This window comes from Microcaecilia unicolor, chromosome 14, assembly GCF_901765095.1.
Source record: "Microcaecilia unicolor chromosome 14, aMicUni1.1, whole genome shotgun sequence".
NCBI lineage: Eukaryota > Metazoa > Chordata > Amphibia > Gymnophiona > Siphonopidae > Microcaecilia > Microcaecilia unicolor.
Window position 1 is genome coordinate 13,879,755 of NC_044044.1, and position 22,304 is coordinate 13,902,058.

At 45.4% G+C, this 22,304-nt stretch overlaps 1 protein-coding gene across 3 annotated transcripts in view; it reads left to right on the plus strand.

The window, feature by feature from the left end:
* EPO (erythropoietin) overlaps nucleotides 1–12,777 on the plus strand; it is a 142,852-nt gene extending 130,075 nt beyond the window's left edge. For 2 of the 3 annotated variants that reach the window (XM_030187277.1, XM_030187275.1), the window contains exons 4-5: nucleotides 1,828–1,992; nucleotides 12,337–12,777. In XM_030187277.1, coding sequence (XP_030043137.1) covers nucleotides 1,828–1,992; nucleotides 12,337–12,483 — 312 coding nt within the window. In that variant the 3' untranslated portion in view covers nucleotides 12,484–12,777. The remainder of the gene's footprint in view (nucleotides 1–1,827; nucleotides 1,993–12,336) is intronic. The other variant, XM_030187276.1, reaches the window with a different exon arrangement.
* The last annotated feature ends 9,527 nt before the right edge of the window (nucleotides 12,778–22,304 follow it).

Here is a 22,304-nt window from a genome sequence, read left to right on the forward strand (position 1 = left end):
GGAGTCTCTTAATGGTTTGAGCCTTGCATCCCACATATAAGGAATTACAGTAGTCCAATGACTGCACTAGGCTGCGGAATGTCTCCCTTGGGAAGAAAGGTTTCACTCTTCTAAGCCTCCACATTGCATAGAACATTTTCTTTATAACATTTTTCACGTGGTTATCTAGATTTAGATTACGATCAATTGTAACGCCTAGGAGTTTCAGGGTATCCACAACAGGAAGAGTGTGGTTTAGTGTATTTATATTGGTATAGTTAATTTTATTATAATGCGATGATAATATAAGGCATTGTGTCTTTTCTGCGTTGAGCTTCAGATGGAATGCATCCGCCCACGAATTTATAATTTGAAGCTGAGATTAATTTTATCTGCAATTTCTGATAAATCGTTTTTGAACTAAATATATATGTAAAGAATAAACATCCTTAGTGAAGATCAAGCCACTACTCCTTTAGTTTTGTTATTGACTATAGGGGAGGGGAGAATCCAAGGCAATGCAGGAGCCTCTGTGCATGCTCAGAAAACTCAATTTCAGACTTCTGTGATCTAAGGGAATAATCCAGCACACAAGGCTCCATCTGTGATGCCACCTAGAGTGTGCCTGCAATCCCCTGTGCACACTTTGACCTGCACACATGGTAGCCAGTTTTCAAAACGAGACCATTTCTACATGTAAAACATTGTTTTATCAATGTGAATGGCTTTGAAAATTGCACTCAGTAAATATATTTTAATTTATTATTCTGTTCTTCCCCTATTTTCTCTCTGGTTCCAAAACTAGTGTTAATAATGAAAACAAATATGAAGTTGTATGTTTAAAATCATTGACTAAGGGGCCCTTTTAGTAAAGTGCAGTATGTTTTTGCACTTACAGCGCCTTAACAGCAAAAATTAATGAGAAGTACAAAGGCTGTGCAGTAATCTTTGCAAGTATACCTGCAAGTCCATTGCAGTTATCGCTGTGAAATATTCTTTACTATATGTTTAGACTGTTTGAAGTTAGCATGGATGCAGTTAATACCTCCTCTTGAGGAAGCATTACGTGTACACGCCCTAACTGCACAAGTGATAGGGCGTGGTAAATACTATCCGGACAATATTCAGGCCGCGAGAGACAGGCCGGCTAAGTCTCACGATCAGCAATGAGCCCAGATATTCAATGCCGGGCCGTTTCCGGTGACTGGCACCGAATATTTGTTTTTTATCAGTCAGCTTAAACTTAACCAAGTTAATATTCAGAACTGGCAGGTTAAATTTATAGTGGGCAAAAATAGGACTGCTATTTAGGTGGTCCGATTTGGCTGCTAAACTTAGCCAGCGAGAATTATATCACCCAATATAGCTGGTTAGCCGCTATGTGCTAAGCACTAATATTCAGCAGACATAACGGCTATCTTGCACTGAATATTAATACTTAGCTGGTTAAGTGCTATTTAACTGGCCAGGAACGGTTCCTGGTCAGTTAAATAGCGCTAAATATCGGCTGGAATTTGCTTACTGCAGTGTACAATCCACACCCATTCTCCACCTATAACCTGCCTAGTTTCCACCCCTTAACACAGCATCATGCAGGTAACATGCAAAATAATTTGTACTAACTGTCATGCCATCATGGTAACAGTTACTATGCTCATCTGGTAACAGCGCATGCCAATTTGTGCATTATCTGCTTCGTGCACTTTAGTAGAAGGGCCTCTAACTGTGCAATGTATGTTTAATTTTCCTGGTTGGATAATTACAATGATATGTATCTTGTGACTCACCTAGAAGCAGAATTTGGAAGACAAAACTATTTAAACATTTTTATTCTTTGACATTTTACAGAGGGATATGCAGGAGGCAGAAATCTGGAGAGGACTGATGCTCTTTATGACAGCAATACCAAAAGTAAAAGAAATCATCACAGACAGCTCATTAAAAAACCACACAGATAAATCCTACCGCCATATCAGAAGTCTTATCAGTTTCCTGAAAGGTTTAAATGGAAAGGTAAGAGGTCCAGCCTGGAGGAGTAGTCTAATGGTTACAGCAGCAAGCTGAGAACCAGTGGAACCCAGTTCAAATCCCACTGCAGCTTCTTGTGATCTTGGGCAAGTCACTTAACCTTCTATTGCCTCAGATACAAACTCACATTGTGAGCCCTCCAGGGACATAAAAATATATTATATCTGAAAGAACACTGCTTCAATAGCTTGCAGGCTATATAAAGAAATTTTTTAAAAAATCTATGAAATCATGTTAGATAAATTGGATGCCAAATCATGCCACACCACAAGTATAGGAAAAAACAGTTATTTCTATGGCCAAAGTTGACACCTCTATTCACCCCAATTTCTCACTGGCTACTTTCTTCTTTTTCTATGCAGAGTACCCACTGAATCCTTACTCATCCTCACTTCAGCTGCATAAAATTACATTTATGATTTATCTGTTTACCTTTATAGGACCTCTGAACATGTAGTCCTAAAAGGAATCTATTTACTAAGTTGAGTTATTGTACTAATGAGTGTCAAAAGCCATGTAACACAAGTTAGTCAATTTTAACATGCATTATGATGTGATAAATGAAAATACATGAGCTAAATTTAAAACACACACACACAGCTTTACCACAGCTTAGTAAATTGACTAAGTTTGTATTTGACACAATGAAGGATAATGACTTACCAAGGAGATCCTCTGTGGTTTCCCTGGTATTCAGCTTGCTGTTCTAACCATGTTTCTCCTCCACGTTATTGTATTTCATTAAAAAAAAAATAAACTTGCTGGGTACCTAAATATAGTCATAAACAATGCCAATTACAGAAACTGAGCACAGGCTCCCTGCCTAGATAGAGTACTAGGTGAATGCATCCCTGTGTCTTCTAATCAGGATCCTTCATGCATCTTCCTAAAGTCCTTAATTCCTTAAAGTAAAATCTGTAACAACATTTCAATTCCGTGTTGCCAGCCCAGACCTCATAACAAGCTTTAAACAGGTTTTTCAGCATGAGACACACTCCCACCACACATGAGCGAATGCCCTCCCACCCGTTGCGAGCGCATGGGACTAGCAGTACAATATAAAGCATAATATAAAAAGGAGACAACTCCAAGGGGAGGTGGGAGGGTATGTGAGAATATAAGACCTGCTGTCCTTGGAGAATACCTGCTACAGGTAAGTATCTTCATTTCCTCCAAGGAAAAGGCCTATAATTCTTACATGCGGGAATCCCTAGTTACTAGGCTCACATAAAACAACCACCAGAGGTCATTTGAACCTCACAACAGTAAGGGCAAAAAAGTAATTAACCTGAAACTATATACAATGAGTGAGAGTGCAACCTGGAACAGAACAAAACAGGCCTAGGAGGGTGGAGTTGAACTCTAGACCCCAAACAAATTCTGCATAAGTATTTGTCCAAACCAGCTGTCACGTCGGGTATCCTGCTCAAGGCAGTAATGAGATGTGAATGTGTGGACTGAAGACCATGTTGCTGCCTTTCAAATTTCTTCAATGGAGGCTGACCTCAATTGGGCTACCAACGCAGCCAAGGCTCTGACATTGTGAGCCCTGACATGACCCTCAAGGGTCAGCCCAGCCTGTGCATGAAATGCAATCTGCCAGCCAACTGGTATGTTTCTCGATGGTGATCCCCATCCTGTTGGGGTCAAAAGAAACAAAAAACTGGGTGCACTGTGTGTAGGGCCTAGTCTGCTCCAAGTAAAAGGCCGACGCTCATTTGCAGTCCAAGGTGTGCAGTGTGCTTTCGCCAGGATGGGCATGAAGTCAGGGGAAGAATGTTGGCAGGACAATTGACTGCTTCACATGGAACTGCCACAACCTTAGGTAAGAACTTAAGGTGCATGCGGAGGACTACTCTGTTATGATGAAACTTTGCATAAGGTGCATCATCCGCCAATAACCTCACTGACCTTGCGAGCTGAAGAAACAGCCACCAAAAATATGACCTTCTAGATGTGCGGCCGGGCAAGTTATCTCCCGGCATTGTCGACCTCCAGCTGCTGTGGGCCTCCGTTAGCCTCCAGTATCCCCTTCCCCAAGGATCACACTCAATCGTAACCTCACACTCGAGAACCAAGTAAACACCGTAATAAAGAAAATGTTACATGCAATGTGGAAACTCAAACGAATAAAACCTTTCTTCTCGAGGGAAACTTTTTGAAACCTAATACAATCAATGGTCCTAAGTCACGCAGATTACTGTAACGGAATCTACGCGGGATGTACAACACAACTCACAAAAAAAACTCCAGACCGCCCAAAATACAGCAGCCAGACTGATATATGGTAAAACAAGATTCGAAAGTGCTAAACCCCTACAAGAAAGCTGCACTGACTCCCCCATCAAAGAACGTACCACCTTCAAATTCTGCACCTTGGTACACAAAATCATCAACGGCATAGTACCAGGATATATGATAGACCTAATAGATCTACCAACCAGAAACAGAATCAGATCATCAAGATCATACCTAAACCTACATTATCCAAACTGCAAGATGCTAAAATACAAAGCAACCTACACATCCAACTTCTCCTACATAAGCACACAACTATGGAACGGTCTCCCAAATGCTGTCAGAAAAATCCACGACCACTTAAACTTCAGAAAATCACTCAAAACTTACCTCTTCAAAAAGGCCTATCCCAACGATCCAACATAAAAGACCAGTACCCAACAACACAGCACAACTAATGATCGATCCCCCTGATGCCTTATCCACACCTACCTCATCTAATCACAATATAACTTTGTATCTGTCACCAACCGAATTGGCAACAGCCTCTACGGTACTATGTAAGCCACACTGAGCCTGCAAATAGGTGGGAAAATGTGGGGTACAAATGTAACAAATAAATACATAAATAAACCGGCTAACTTTATCCACGTTTGTTCACACCTTCAAAGAAATGTATAGATTGGTGAGGCAAGATTTCCCTTCACTAAATCTATGTTTATTTATTTATTTATTTGTTTGTGTGTTGCCTTTGTATCCCACATTTTCCCACCTATTTGCAGGCTCAATGTGGCTAACATAGTACCATCAAGGCATTTGCCCAGTTGGTTGATAGCAAATACAAGGTTGTATAGTGATCGAATGAGGTATATGTGGAGGGTCGGAAGGGATGAAGATTGTGTGTTGTCCAGTACGATCATTAGGCATGCTGTGTTTGTGGGTGAAGAGGTTTACGTAAGATCGCTGGGGTAGGCCTTTTTAAAAGATTGGTTTTTAGTGATTTCCTGAAGTTCAGGTGGTCATGGACTGTTTTCACAGCTTTTGGGAGGCCATTCTATAGTTGTGCGCTTATGTAGGAGAAGCCGGATCCGTGAGTTGTTTTGTATTTCAGTACTTTTCAATTTGGATAGTGTAGGTTTAGGTATGATCTTGCCAACCTGACTCTGTTTCTTATTGGTAGATCTATGAGGTCTATCATGTATCCTGGGACTACGCCATATATAATTTTGTGGACTAAAGTGCAGATTTTGAAGATGATCTCCTTAGTTAAGTTAGCTCATTCTTCTGCAGCAGTTTCTACGCTTCCTGAGACCTGGCCTTCCAAGTTCTTGTGCTGTGCTCGCCTTAGTCTTCTGAATTGGGGCTGAATAGCTAATAGACTCATTCCCATTCAATTTAATATGTTGGCTTTGACTCATTAATTCATGCGCTTGAATATGCTCTGTAATTTTGTTCTTTATAATAGTCTCTACCATTTTGCTTGGCACCGACGTCAGGCTCACCGGTCAATAATTTCCAAGATCCCCTCTGGAAACTTTTTTAAATATCAGTGTTACATGAGCTAACCTCCAATCTTCCGATTTTAAAGATAAATTACATATTACTAACAATAGTTCCGCCAGTTCATTTTTCAATTCTATCAGTACTCTGGGATGAATACCATCCGGTCCAGGAGATTTGCTACTATTCAATTTGTCAAATTGCTGTAAAGCTGTTACAGAGAACTGAGTGTTTTTTCTTTAGTTTGACACAAACAGGAAGCAAGAAGCAGTATATATATTTGAAAACTTATTGACTGGGCTCTAATTGGCCTGGAGTTTGAAACTACCCAGCAGTTGTTGCTGGCTGTTGCTTCAGCCCAGGAGGAAAGAGAGACAGATCTCTTTGCTGAGGCTCAGTGAATTATATGTCCTGACCTTCCCAGGTACTGTTTAGACAGTATATAGATGTTTAGTTAGTGTTATAATTGATTCATATTTCAGTTACCTGTTATTATTTGCTGATTGCACATTTTTTGTTCATTATTTCAGTGTGACAATAAACCTGTTTAGTTGGTTGACTCTGCTGTCTGTGTTGGGTCTGTGAGTGCTTTCCGGGAACTTTGGGACCACCGGGAGTGTGGTCCCAGTAAACTAGAAATCACTGGGGATAATTTGAGAGGAGACTCACCCAGAGGCAGTTGTGACCCAGTCAGTGGGAGGAGGGTGCTAGTGTAGAGCAGGTGCAGGCGGACCTGAGCTGTGCTGGAGATAGACTCTCTAAGTGGCTATAGGGTAACCCCAGCCGGGTGGCAAGGCATTTCGTGACAGACTTTGTCCTTCTTTTTGGTGGCAGCATCGTGGGACTGTCAGGCTCAGTATGTGGCGTGACAGTCACCATCCACTGAGTGGTTCAGAGTCTTTTTATCTGTAACCTCCAGACACAGAGCACAGTGAACAAGTGCAGCAGTAACAGGGTTCCTTTATTTTTTAGTAGTGTTAGGAGATCAACAGTGTGCTAGCAGTGACTGGCAGCGGCCATCAGGCACTGGAGATGCCTGTCCTAACACAAGAGCAACTGGATGAACTCAACGCAGAGAAGCTGCAGGACTGGCCTGCGCAGAATTCTCCTGCGGGAAGAGAGCAGACCCCTTATGGGTAGAGGCCTGTGAGTTGGCAGGGCCAGATGCCATACCAGCTGAGATTCGGCAGATCTACATGCTTGTCATGTCCCCTACCTCAACACAAGTGGCATCCTCAGGCTGCGCAGGGTCCTGTCGACACGCACACTTGACTGGCACAGCCCTGAGCCATGTGTGTGTATTTCTTCTCTGGCTGCAGGCTCCTTAATTGCTTTGCTTCCATGCACCTGGCTCTGCTCTCTCTCTGCCTGGCTTCCAGGCTCCTTGACTGCTTTGCTTCCACCCACCTGGGTCTGCTCTTCCTCTGCCTGGCTTCCCTTGCTTGAGTGGAGGAGTAGCGTAGTGGTTAGTGCATTGGACTTTAATCCTGGGGAACTGAGTTCAATTCCCACTGCAGCTCCTTGTGACTCTGGGCAAGTCACTTAACCCTCCATTGCCTCAGGTACAAAATAAAGTACCTGAATATATTTATTTATTTATTTATATTTATTTATTATTACATTTGTAGTCCGCGCTTTCCCCCTCGAAGCAGGTTCAATGCGGCTTACTTAGTAATAGGGATTACAGAGTATTGATAAAGAAAATATAAGTTAAGTATGGTCGAATAACAAAAAAATATACCGGTATAGATGTTTTAAAGATGGCCATCAAGGAGATGGTCGAGTGAGCGGATAGCTCCCGGAACCTGGGTCGGCGACCGGCAGAAAAGCAGGTCCACCCAGGACCGCCCAACGACTGATCCGAACCAGAACCGGGTCGGAACCGAACAGAGACTGCGCCGAGATTGACGACCCCACTGGGGACGGATTTGGAGAGCGGGAGACCCACGGGCAATTGCACCTGGGCCAAGCGACCCTAAGCACTGATCTTGAACCCTATCGCCTCGGGTCCGACGCTGCCCGGGCCCCAGCTGACTCGCCCGTTCTCCCCAGCATCGCCGAACGGAGATCAGTGCCCTTGATCCCAGCGGCCCGCCAAGCGGAGGTCCAGACGGTGAGCGCACCGGCTGGCCCAAAGCGTGCCGGCGACTGGCCAGTGCTGGGCAGGAGCGACGTGAGGCGCACCCACGTGGGAGAATCCGAGTCTGGAGGAGGCACTCCAGTGGAGCGAGAGCAGAATCTGGGAGGCGTTGTGCGGCTCTCGAGTGGAGGAGTCGGGGGCAGTGCGAGCTGACAAGCGCTGGACGAGAGCCTGCCAACCCCCCGACCCCAAGCGGGGAACCAACGCGTAGATATCGCCCGGCCTAACCAAGACGCGCCGGTGTCTGGGCAGGCAGGACGCTCCCGATCGAGCGAGACGCGCCCACCGCAGCGGTCAAACAATCCCTCCCAAGTAGCGTCCGGTGGAGCCGGTGGGCGGCCCACTTCCATCCCGGAGCGTGAACCACGTGGATGAGCCTGCACAACAATTATCTCCCCAGACTTCTACCTCCAACTACCTCTATCGGTGAAGCGAGATGCTCTTGTACCGTGCACCGCCAGCCCCGCGACTATGGTGAGTTATGCACCGCTCAGGTGCACCAATTCCAATAATCCCTCCCCTAGTACTTCCAGAGTACCAATCACTGGATCTTCGGGTCGATGACCCCCCTGCGGAGATTATTATAACCACGGAACTGAGTTAGAACAAGACTGACAAACACTGCGGGGGGGGGGGGGAGTGGCTCCGAGCCTTGGGCTACTTCTGCAAACTACCGGACAGGACCGATTACCTAGTGCACATCCCCCCACCAGAATCATTGCCCTCAGGAATCCACAGTGACCCCAAATCAAAATGAATTCCTTCAAACTGCTACTAGTAATTTATTCCATAACACTAATCCATATAACTCTAACCACCCCACTCACTGAAAGCAACATGATACCCATACTACACACACACCAAAGATTGATCGGATACAACACACCTTACCAAACTGACAACAATTCAAATAACGAAAAATCACCAACATGCAGACAACCACAACAGAAGGGAAAGAAAGGCCCTACTAAAATAAAGGAACGACAACTAATAAAAATCCACACAACATCAAACACGGACCCCTACCAAACAATTCAGTGGGATACATAAATGCCAGATCAGTAGTCAACAAAACAACAATAACAACAGACTGGATCACAGCAGATAATTTAGACCTATTATTCATCAGCGAAACCTGGATCCACGATCACAAAGACCCCATAATCTTAGAACTCTGCCCCCCCCCCCCCCCCCCCAGGCTACAAAATTACTCACTGGACAAGGAAAGAAAAAAGAGGAGGAGGAATAGCACTAATCTATAGATCTCACTTCACTGTAACAACAACTGCCGAGTCTATACCACCAAAACTTGAAATTGCCTCAGTTAGAATTCAGCAGACTACCCTGCTTGACCACCTAAACGTTGTCTTGTTTTATAGACCACCAGGTAATTGGCAAGAAAGCCTCAGAAATCGCCATGCTGAGAAAGCGAGACTCTTTTTTTTTTTTTTTTTTACTGTGAGGAAAGTTAGAGGCAGGCAGCCACAGAGGAACTCCGGGAGGAGGGGGAATGGGGGTAAGGCAGGGACAGGGAAAACCAAGTATGCCTTTAAAGTGGGCACCACCAGCCACAACATCCCCCCCTCCCGCTCTACTGGCAAAGCACAGGAGCCACCCCAGGCAGAAATCCAGGAGCTGAGAAAGCGACGACGTCCACACCTGCTGGGAGATAGAGATATACTGAAGGCAGAGGGGGCTGGGCGTCCAGGAACACCATGTGCTTTCAGGGTTCTCTATCTCCACTTGCTGGTAGGCGGATACAACCCATCAGTTAATGGATTCATCTGCTGTTGATGACAAGGAACTGTACATACCACACCATATCACCCTGAAACTAATGGGTTGGTGGAGAGATTTAATGGAACATTAAAGCATATGCTAAAGACTTTTGTGGAAACAGGAGACCATGACAAGGAAAAATACTTACCCTACCTACTGTTTGCACACAGTGAAGTACCTCAGGAGTCTACAGGATTCTCTCCATTTGAGCTGCTTTATGACCGGAGGGTGAAAGAGCCCCTTGACCTAATAAGAGAACATTGGGAGGGGAAAGTTGATAATTCTGACACCTCTGTAACTGAATATGTAGTTAACATGTGGCAGAGATTAGAGGAACTTGTAGGCTTTGTCAGAAATAACTTGCAGGCAGCCCAGACTAAGCAAAACACCTGGTATGATCTTAAGGCTCGAAATAAAGAGTTTTATGAGATCCAGCAGGTACTTGTTTTAGTCTCAGTTTGTCAGAATAAACTTCAAGCTAATTGAGCGGGACCTTACAAGGTCATAAGGTGCCTGAATGATACAAACTATGTTACATCTATGGACTCTCAAGACAGAAATCAGCGTACTTTTCATGTAAATATGTTAAAGGCCTATGCAAATAGCAAAGCTATGGTGCTAGCTGTATGCAGTCTACCAGAAGAGGGTTAGGATAGTGAGGTCATGCCCGACCTCTTAGCAGAGACCTTACCAGAGAGATCTGTACAACAAATTGTAGTGGGAGAGCAATGAGACAGCAGTTAGAAGCAGTATTACCCAGGACTTACCAATTTGGCTAATCACAATGTAAACACGGGTGGCCATGACCTGCTAAAGCAGGGTCCCTATTGAATATCTGCTGAGGTGGGGAGGCAAATGAAGCAGGAAATTGATGAGGTGCTAGCCCTAGGTGTTATCAAGAAGTCTCACAGTCCCTGGGCCTCTCCTGTAGTTCTTGTTCCCAAGAAAGATGGGACAACCCGCTTGTGTGTGGATTACAGGAGACTTAATGATTGTACTGTATGTGATGCCTTTTGTTTCTTTTTTAAAAATTCTTTTATTTTCTTTTAGCAGTGTTCACATAGGAAAGACAAGGTTTTTTAAAAAGTTGAGTACAGCTCCAGAAAAAGAAATAGCGATGAAAAATATTAGCACCACCGGGTAACACTAACATTGTCATAGCCTCTTTTACAACTGCACATGCTCGGATAGAGCTTACAGGATTCTTGACGCATTACATGAATGCTGTCTTTATCACGATACAGACTCTATGATTTTTGTACTTAAGGAGAGTGAGTGGGATCCTCCTTTGTATGACTATTTAGGTGAATTAACACGCAAAATCCCTAAGGGGAGCATATCACAAAGTTTGTCTCAGTGGCCTAGTGGTTAGGGTGGTGGACTTTGGTCCTGGGGAACTGAGTTCGATTCCCACTTCAGGCACAGGCAGCTCCGTGTGACTGGGCAAGTTACTTAACCCTCCATTGCCCCATGTAAGCCGCAATGAACCTGCCATGAGTGGGAAAGTGCGGGGTACAAATGTAACAAATAAAAATAAATAAAACGTACAGGCTATCCAGCAGTGAGACCTGTCTGAAGGTAAATAAAGCAGCATACTCAACAGTGAAAACAGCAAGAAAATAAAATTTTGTAATCTAAAGGAGCTAGTTATGGATTATAATCTAAGGGTGCCACCAAATGAACTAAGATATTCATTCAGCAAAAAGGGAGAGTCAGAAAGAAGGCCCGATGGCCTGTTGAATCTCATGAACTTAAAAAAATTCAAAGGGTTGTGTATAATAAAATGGTTTTGAATCTAAATTTTATCACATTGCCTTAGGCTACTAAGCAATCCCTGCATAAAAATCATTTGTGCTGCCATTTAGCTTTTTAAAAAAAACTTGACTGTTCTGCCGCTGATTTTTTTTCATTGCTATTTCTTTTACTGGAGCTGTACTCAACTTTTTAAAAAAACTTGTCTGTTTCCTAGGTGAACACTGCTAAAAGAAAATAAAATTTTTTAAAAAAAGTTTGCTTATCTGTAACTTTTTTTCCCAGCTCTGAAAAAGCACAGAGAGGAAACAGCTTGCATGATCTCATACAACTGTCTGGAGGGGGAAAGGGAGGGGGTGTGTGGATTCTCTCACACAAAACTTTTTTTTCCTGCACAGCCTGCTTGCTTGCTTGCTGTAAAGCTGAGAGAAACCAGGACACAATCTCCTACAGCTGTCTCTGTCCCAAAAAGGGTGGGACTTGGGGCTGAGTTATGCAAATAAGGCAGGGTTAGGGGTGGTTATGCAAAAGGTGTGGGACTTAGGCATGGCTACATCACATCCTGTGACATCATGAGTGAGTGGGATGTAGGTGGGGCACAGTGGGGCTTGGGCATATCCTTGATTCTGATTGGCTGCAGGACCAGAAGTGGGCATGCTCACCTGTCAAAAATATGCAAATTAGCTTCGAAGAAAGCTAGTGAGATACACTACTATGGCTACTTACAGTCCAACTTGCCCTTGATACATCATTGCAAAGATCAACCAAGTAAGATCATAGTCACTTTAGTGAGTATGATATAGGCTGTGAGAATTTTTTTCAAATATAGCTGCTTTTAGGATAGCAGAGGAAATTAGGCAGAAAATACAGTGAAAAAGGCTTTCTGACTTTGAACTCACTATCTGCCATTTTCTTTCCAGCAGGGAGAAACAATGAGAACATCAGATCTTGCACAAGCCACAACATACGTCCAAACAATGAAGGATTTTTTTCTATACTACTTTAATTTTGTGCGGTGGAAAGTCAAACAGTACGTCAAGAAAGTATGCCAAAATACCCAGAGGTGATGGAGAACATGGAAAAACAAAAATATACTGAAGAATAAACTCATGGCTACTGTCACTGATTCACTCCAGAAGAAACAGAAACGAGAACAGATAGAATTATGCTGTCATGCCTTTTACATTCTCTTTTACCTCAACCAACTCCTTTTTCACTTTCTGAACTTGCTGAAGGCAAAGAAGACTTTTATGAGTGCACTGTAAAAAAGCAAACAAAAATACTCAAAAAAATTGATCCTAGGTTTCATGAACAGAACAACTCTATAAATATTTGCTTACTTTGTTAACTTTACACCTTTGGAGAATTTTTTTTTAATAGGTCAAAAACTCTTGAACTTATTTGCTGCAAATAACTTTTCAGAGTCTATATTTTATATTAAGTTAAAACTGTACAGTATTCTATATATTTATCGAACAAAGAAATAGGTTCATTGGAAATGAATGGAGACCATTGCTTGGGCTATTTTATATATATATGTCTCTGTTGTTTGACGCTCTGAATGGCATCTGTTCAGGTATGTGTTACAATAAACACATGGGAAAAAAAGTGCCCTGTTCAACCATTTATAGAGCTTATGGCAGGCCTCCACAAAATTTCACTGAATCTAGGAGCCAGCCCCAAAACTTAGAAGCTGGTAGCTGAAAGGGAAAATTTGGTTCTTAGCTTGGTAATTTTCTTTCCTTTAGTCAGCAGATGATCCATTAACTGCCTACCAGCAGGTGGAGATAGAGAACACTGAAAAACCACAGTGACCCTTGGACGGCTAGCCCCTTCTGCCTTCAGTATTTGAAATTTCCAAAGGAGAGTGAATCATAAAGGTAGAATAACATAAACTTTCCTCATAGCGAACAAACGCCCCAGAACTGGAGCAATAACCACACAAAGGAGGGACAATTTCAACCTCCTGTAATAGAACAGCATGTAGAAATTCTGAAAACTGGTTTTCAACTTCTCCCAATGCGATACAATATCTGCATGAAAGATCTGAACAAAAAACAAAGTCAGACAGATAGGGATCATGGATTCATCTGCTGTGACTAAAGGAAAGAAAATTACCAAGGTAAGAACCTAATTTTCCCTTCCTTATCATCAGCAGCAGATGAATCCATTAACTGATGGGATGTACAAAAGCACTCCCTACTTAGGGTGGGAACAGGCCACTCCGCAAGTAAGCACTTGCGCTCCAAAATGCACGTCCTGCTTCGCTGCAACATCCAGCCTGTAATGCTGGAAAAAGGAAAGCTGAGAAGCCCAAGTAGCCGCACAACAGATCTCTTGAAGAGAAAGTGCACCAGTTTCAGCCCACGAGGAAGACATCGCCCTCATGGAATGCGCCTTAGACGCTTCAGGCGGAGACCGTCCTGAAAGCAGATACGCAGAAAAATGACTTCCCTGAGCCAACGGGCTATAGTGGCCTTAGACGCCGGACACCCGCGTCGAGGACCTGTCAGCAATACAAAAAGGTGATCAGAAGTCCTGAAGTCATTTGACATCTGTAGATACTGCAACAGAGCCCTGCGGACATCCAAAAGATGCAATTGCCCAAAGGAATCCGGAAAGTCTTCCCTAGAAAAGGAAGGAAGAAAAATGGGCTGGTTCTGGTGAAACGCTGAAACCACTTTAGGCAGGAAGGAAGGCACTGTACGTACCGTTACTCCGGACTCCGAGAATTGTAGCCTGAAGCTCAGATACACGTCTAGCCGATGTCATGGCCACCAAAAAGACTGTCTTGAGAGTCACATCCTCCTCCGAAGCTCGCTTAAGCGGCTCAAAAGTCGAACGCTGGCGAGCCTTCAACACCAGCCCCAGGTTCCAGGCCGGACAAGGCAACCGCACGGGAGGACGGAGCCAAAGCGCCCCTCTGAGAAATCGGACAATGTCCAGAAGAGCAGCAAGGGATAAGCCCGAGACTTTCCCTTGAAAGCATGCCAATGCTGCCACTTGAACCCGCAGGGAATTGTAAGCCCGACCTTTTTGTAAACCATCCTGCAAAAAGTCCAGTGCCAGCGAGACTTTAGCTCGCGTAGATGTGATCACCTTTGAAACACACCACGCCTCAAACTTGCGCCAGATCCGAGCAGAAGCTGCGGAGGTAGACCGCTTGCGGGCCTGCAAGAGTAGAGATGACCTTATTAGAGTAGACCTTATCTCTCAATTGCGCCCGCTCAAGAGCCAGGCCGTAAGACCAAATCAGCAGGGATCCTCCATAGTCACCGGACCTTGAACCAATATGTTCGGCACCAGAGGCAAAGGAAATGGAGTCTCCACCATCATCCGACATAGATCAGCATACCACGGACGCCTTGGCCAGTCCGGAGCGATGAGAATCACCAATTCCCAGTGCAGTTGAATCCGCAGGACTCGCCGTATCAAGGAGGAAACACATACAGGAGGCCCGAGGGCCAGAGTTGAGCCAGTGCATCCAACCCCGCCGAGCAAGGATCTCTCCTTCTGCTGAAAAGCGAGGGACTTTGGCATTTGCACTTGACGCCATTAGATCCAATCCGGGAGTCCCCCATTTGGCACAAATCTGAAGAAAAACTTCTTCTGCCAGTTCCCATTCCGCCGGGTCGATTTGATGCCTACTGAGAAAATCGGCTTGCACGTTGCTCTGACCTGCTATGTGAGCTGCGGACAGCAGATGCAAGTGGAGCTCGGCCCAGTGGCAAATCTGAGCGGACTCCGCGGCCAGGTCCCTGCACTGAGTGCCGCCTTGACGATTTAAGTAGGCCACCGCTGTCGTGTTGTCTGACAGAACTCGGACAGCAAGCCCCTTCAGAGTCTTGTGGAAGGCCATAAGAGCCTGGAATATCGCTCTCAGTTCCAAGCGATTGATGGACCACCCCGCTTCCACAGGTGTCAACTGACCCTAAGCACAGCTTCCCTGGCAATGAGCTCCCCAGCCCGAAAGGCTGACATCCGTTATCACCAGGCACCAAGAAGGAAGCGCGAGCGGCATTCCCTGTCGCATCCTGTCGGAGAGCCATCAATCCATACTGTGCCGGACCACAGGGAGCCACGTTAGTCTGCGTTGGTATTCCTGGGAGACCGGCACCATTGTTGGAGCAGAGGAATCTGCAATGGCCTCATATGAGCTCTCGCCCAGGGAACCATCTCCATGGTGGCCGTCATCGACCCCAGAAGCTGGACAACGTCCCAAACTCGAGGGCGAGGCATCCGCAGGAGCAGACGGACCTGTTTCTGAAGCTTGCATCACCTGTGGTCGGGGAGAAAGACAAACCCCGAGGCTGTGTCGAACTGGACCCCCAAATACTCGAGAGACTGAGAGGGGGTCAGGTGACTTTTGGGTATATTGACCACCCAGCCTAGCACCTGCAGGACTGTAACCACTCTGGCTGTGGCAAGATGGCTTTCGTCTGCCGAATCTGCTCTGATGAGTCAGTTGTCGCGATAAGGGTGAACTCTGATACCCTCTCGCCTGAGAAAGGCAGCTACCACCACCATTACCTTGGAAAAGGTACGGGGAGCTGTGGCTAGGCCGAAAGGCAAGGCCCGAAACTGGAAATGTTGGCCCAACATCGCAAACTGGAGAAACCGCTGATGCGGAGGCCAAATAGGAATGTGCAAATATGCTTCTTTTAGGTCCAGAGACGTGAGAAACTCTCCTGGATGTACTGCCGCAATTACGGAGCGCAGGGTTTCCATGCGAAAGTGATGCACTCTTAGGGCCTCATTGACTCTTCATAAGTCAAGGATCGATCTAAAAGACCCGCCTTTTCGAGGCACCACAAAATAAATGGAGTAGCGACCGCAGCTGCGTTCGGCGGGAGGCACCGGGATCACCGCTCCGAGGTGCAGCAAGACTTGCAAGGTCTCCTCTACCGCCGCCTGTTTGACGGCAGTGCCGCATCGGGACTCCAAAAAAATGTCTCTCACCAGGGCACCGAATTCCAATCGGTAACCTTCTCTGATCTGAAGTAATCTTGGTCCACTCCTCGAGAAAGAGGGAAAAACATCCTCCTACTGCTGGAATCGAGGAGTGGACCGGCGTCCCATCATTGGGGAGGACGCCCCTGAACTCCTGGCTGTGGCCCGGCCGCTGAGGAACGTTTGTCCGAGCGAAAGGAGTTCCTCTGCTGAAAACGGGCACGTTGAGAAAACCCAGCAGAGCGCCCCGGGTGATACCTGCGAGCTTCACGGAAGCGAGATCTGGAAGAGGAGGGAAACACAGGACTTTTGGAAGAAGGCCTCGGCCTATCCTCAGGTAACCGTTGGGACTTAGAGTCCCCTAGGTCTTTAACAATCTTCTCCAATTCCTCTCCAAATAACAGAAGACCCCGAAAGGGTAACCTCACCAGCCTTTGCTTAGAGGCCATGTCAGCCGCCTAATGCCACAGCCAAAGAAGGCGGCGGGCAGAAACCGCCACAGACATCTACTTAGCCGAAGCCCTGACCAGATCATAAAGGGCATCAGCCAAAAATTACAGGGCAGACTCCATCCGCAGGGCAACCTCAGAGATGGACCCCGCACCATCTGCGGGCTGATCCACTGCCTGTTGTAACCGGGAAAAACAGGCCCGGGCTGCATTGGAACTGCAAATAGTCGCCCTTAAGGCAAGGCCCGATATTTCAAAGAACCGCTTCAGTGCAGATTCTAGCCACCGGTCCTGCATGTCTTTTCAAAGCGACCCCTCCCTCTACTGGGCGAGTGGTCTTTTTAGTCACAGCCGTGACCAACGCATCCACTTTAGGCATCCCAAAAAGGGCCAAGTGATCCTCACTCAGAGGGTAAAGCTGACCCATAGCCCTGGCCACTTCCAAAAGCCCATCGGGGTAAGACTATTGAGCTGAAATAAGCTCCTGGATGGAGTCATGCACAGGAAAAGCCCGAGCAGGCTTCTAGTACTCGCCATCCTAGGATTAACAGAGGAGGCATCGCCCTCTGCAGGATCATCAATCGAGAGGGCCTGCAAGGCATCAGCAATGAGAGCTGGCAGCTTGTCGCAGTGGAAAATCCGAACCGCATTGGGATCATCCAAGTCCAGTGGCAAACAGGAACCCTTATCTGGATCATCCATCCATGAGGGCCTACCAGATCCCTCAGACTCCCCACAGCCTGACCACAGGGGGGGGGGAAGAGAGGGAGATGCGCCACTTTCAGACGGGGAATTTACCCGTCTACGTCTAGCGTCCTTCCAATGCTCGGGGGAAGAATTAACATCTACAGCCATCCCTGGGCCATCAAAACCTGGAGGGAATCCAGAATGCAACGCAGTGTCAGACACCTGCGGCAGAGCTCTTTTTAACATGAAGGCCTTATGCATCAGTAGCAAAAACACAGGGGAGAAAAACTCAGCCTGGCCCTCCGCCCCCGAATTAGGAGAAGCGGAGGCTGGAGCTCCTCTAGCAGCCTCGAAACGAGGCGTCCCCCTGCACTCAGACTCCTCCGCATCCACGAGGGTCGAGTCATGTGGCACTTCCAAAATGGCACCTGCTGCTAGCTCCATCGAGCGGGAAGAATCACCGCTCGCCATGCTCATACTAGCACGAGCGTCTAAGGAGCACATACTGCAAAGCCCCGCTGCTGACCTGCGTTTACCACAGTGGGAGCAGCGCTTAACTCCTTCAGCAGCCATCGCCCAACTGGACGGAAATATAGAAATAAAATGGCGGCTTCGCACCAAAACTTACCTCGCACAGAACACTGTCCTTGGGAACCTCCCAGGAGGAGCTGGGCACCACTCTCACCTCAGAAGACCGAGTCAACGAGCTCTGGTCAAGCTGCACTGAACCAGAATCTCTGGAGAAAGCCTCAGAAATAGCAACGATGTATAAGCGTGCCCCTTTTTTTTTTTAACGCTGTGAGGAAAGCTGGAGGCAGGCAACAACAGAGGGACTCCAGGAGAAGGGGGAATGGGTAAGGCAGGGATAGGGCAAACCTATATGCCTTTAAAGTGGGCACCACCAGCAACAACACCCCCGCTCTACTGGCAAAGCACAGGAGCCACCCCAGACAGAAATCCAGGAGCTGATCAAGCGACGTCCACACCTGCTGGGAGATAGAGAAATACTGAAGGCAGAAGGGGCTAGCCGTCCAAGGGTCAGTTGTGGTTTTTCAGTGTTCTCTATCTCCACCTGCTGGTAGGCGGATACAACCCATCAGTTAATGAATTCATCTGCTGCTGATGACAAGGAACCTCTTTTCTTTCCTCTTCAGTCCACCCAGTGTTGTTCACAGTGAAATGTTAGGGTGGGGTGGGGTGGGGAAGGGGCAGAATCCCCTCTGCGATCAGCAGCTGTTTTAGAAACTAATTTACTACGGCTCTTTTCCCATTCCATGACTGAAAGTTTAGTTAATCAGTCCCTTAAGATAGTGCTTCTCAACACAGTCCTCGGGGCACACCCAGTCAGTCAGGTTTTCAGGATATCCACAATGAATATGCATAAGACAGATTTGCATACCAAGGAGGCAGTATACGCAAATCTCTCTCATGCATATTCATTGTGCATACTCTGAGAACCTGTCTAGCTGTGTGTGCCCCAAGGACTGGTTTAAGAAGCATTGCCAGGAGAACCTGGGAAGTCAGCTGTGGGCTGATTTCAATGGGTCTCCAGTTACCAGTGGCAAATATTAATTGACTACTGCCCTTATTTTGGATGCACTATTACAGGTGATTAACCCAGCATGTAGATGTGTATATTATATTCACATGTAAAACTTGATTTTAGAAAGCTTTGATATGCACATCTTAAAATTTTAAAATGTGCATATGTCTTACGTCTGAAATCTAGAGAAAGGAATTACTGGGAAGGATGATCTGCGCATACTGTGCTCTCTAAATGAGGTTGTAAAATTCGCTTGCAGTCCAAAGTATTTATTGTTTCTCTCTAGGAGAGTTATGAGGATGTGGAAAACAGGTAATATTAAAGGTTGGTTTATATGAAACCGTGATACCATTTTGGGTAAACATTTTGGATGGGTTCTTAAGAGAACTTTGATATCCAAAATCTGTGTTAAAAGTGGATTAAAAAAAACAAAGCTTGAATTTTATTAATGCGGCATGCAGATCTAATGGTTATGAGGAACACTGTTTTCCAAGTAAGTAGTTTGTGAGAAATGTTTTCCAAAGGTTCAAATGGTAGTAACGTAAGTTGTTTACCCAGATTCAAATCCCAAGCTTGCATTGGAGGTCTAATTGGCAGCTTCATGTTCATAAGACCTTTAATGAAGCATTTTACAATTGGTTTCCTTATTATCGGTTGATCATTGAGAAAGTCAAAGTAGACCACCAGAGCAGCCAAATGGGTTCTTACTGAAGAAGTTGTGAGACCTATATTGGAAAGATTAAGCAAATAATCCAAATGTATTGCCAATGGACAGTGATATGGGTCATAGCTATGTGCAGAGCACCACTGAGAGAAACAATCGGCTTCCTTAGTAGAATCTTTCCTGGCTGCTATGAGGATATCATTGACTGCTAAAGAATAAGTATAATCCCCCGTCACAGCTCTTGGAGCAGCCACACGTTGAGGGCTAGTGAGGCCAGGTTCAGATTTTATTTATTTACTTATGCATTCTTGTATCCCACTGTTATCCAAAAACAAGTTTTGGTTCAAAGTGGCTTACAAATTACGTTCTGGTTGGAGTTACAGTATTTGTTTACATATATAGTTTAGATTGTGACTGGTAGTGATGGTGTACAAGTGCAGTTTATATTTTGGTTGGGATTTAAGTGATGGATTATGATTAGCAATCAGAATAGACATTAATGGCCAAGTTATTTATTGTATAATTTTTTTTAAAGGGTATGTTTTAAATTCTTTTCAAAAGCAAAGATCACAAGAAGCATCACGAACTGAGTTCCACCATTTGGAACCCAGGTAATTAGGTATGGCCATGTATATGGATTTGTAGGCTAGGTTTCTGCAAGTTGGTAGGTGGAGAAGTAGGTAGCTTCTGGATTCGTGTTTCTTGGTGATAGTTCTATCAAGTCTAGCCTCTACTCTGGTGACATACCGAATAATGTTTTATAGAAGATGGTGCTCGCTTTAAAGAACAGTCTTGCCTTGATTGGCAACCAGAGTAGTGTTTCAAGTAGTGGGGTGGCTCTTTCGTATTTCAACTTCTTGAAGACTAGCTTTGCTGCTGTCATGTTCGTGACCGTTTCCTTGTCTGTGTTCACCTCGCCCCCTGGTGGCTAGAACTGGTGGCTGCTATGAACTGTCACCCATTCCAGACGTCCGGATCTTCCGAGCTGCCAGACTTGCTTCTCTTGTTTGTGCCTGAACAGCACCCGTAGCTGCCTTGTGATTCCTGCAGCTGAACTTCAGCAGCTAATGGGCTTTATTAGGCTCCTGGAAGCTTCTGTGTTTGCCTTTGCATCGCCTAAGGTCCCTGGTATGCTGGTGTGCGCTGTGCACTCTGCCTAGTCCAGTTTATTGTCTGAGATTCTTGCCTGATTCTAGTCTAGTCATTGTGTAGTTTATCTTGTACTGTATTGCTTGTTTCCCCGTCTTGTTTCTTGTTTGTATTTCTCTGTCTAGTTCTTGGTTGTTTGTGTTTCTTGTTTAGTAGCTGCCTGGCAGCTTTCAGTTCTGTCTCTTACCTGTCTGTGTTTCCTTTCTTAGTGGCTGCTTTGCAGCTTTCACTTCCTGTCCTTTAGCTTGTCCATTTCCTGCTTTGTGTAGTATTGTCTGTTTGTGAGTCCTAGCCCAGTTTCCTGCCTTACTGCCCCTGTATATTCCTTTCCCCTCTGACCCTCAGTCCCTGTTCAGCCTAGTTGGTATCCAGTTCCTGCCCTGTCCGGTAAGTCCTGCCGGCCGCCTGCACCCAGGGGCTCAACTCCTGAGGAATGGCGGTCAAGTGCAGTTGAAGTCTAGCTGTTCCTGTCAGAGTTCTGCCTTGTCTCTGGTGTGGGGTGGTTTTGCCTGCCATTGCTGCTCCACTGCAGTGGCCCAAAGGTTCACAAACCTAGTTTCTGCCTTGAAAACCTGACAGCTGCCATGTTTTGAACTGTTTGTAGTGATTTCTGTGCACTTTCTTTGCAGCCAACATATACTGCATTGCAGTAGTCTAGTTGTGATAGTATCGTCGATTGTCTTGGAAAATAATCTCTAATCCTTCTCAGTTTCCATAGTGTTCTAAAGCATTGCAGAGCAACCCGTTGTTTTGGGTAATGAGGTCTTTGACTTGGGGAAGCCATCTCAAAGGTTGAATGAAGAGTTTGAAATGATATGGATACCAAGACTGGCATGGCCAGTCTGATGCGATCAGAAAGATCTTTGGCTTGTCCTGTAAGACTTTTTGAATTGTTCTGGCCACCAGAGGAATTGGTGAGGACATGTACAGGACCTGATGACTCCAGTCTATTGCAAATGAATCTGGAGCCTCCCTGCTTGATGTTGGAATTTTGGAACAGAACCTAGTGCATTTGGCATCAACTGGAGACATACATAGGTCTATATTTGGCGTACCCCATATTCGAAAGAGATATTGTATAATTAAGCTCTTCAAGGACATTTGTGAGGTTGAAGTTGATGACTTAGTCTGTCCACTATCTCATTTTGAGCTCCTGGGAGATTTGTGGCTATAAGGAAAATATTTATTTGCATTGCTAGGGTACAAATTTGAATGGCAGAAATGTATGGACCCTGTTCCCCCCCCCCCCCCTTTGTTTGTTTACAAAAAAACATTGCAACTTGGTTGTCGGTTTGTACTTGATTTGATTTCTCAGAATGTAGCTGAAATATTGTAAACTGTGTTTGATCGATCTTAGCTCTAGTAGATTTATGTGAAAACTTTGTTCAGAAGTTGACCAGACCCCTTGTATTTGACACTTTTCTATATCAGCCTGTCTTCAATGCA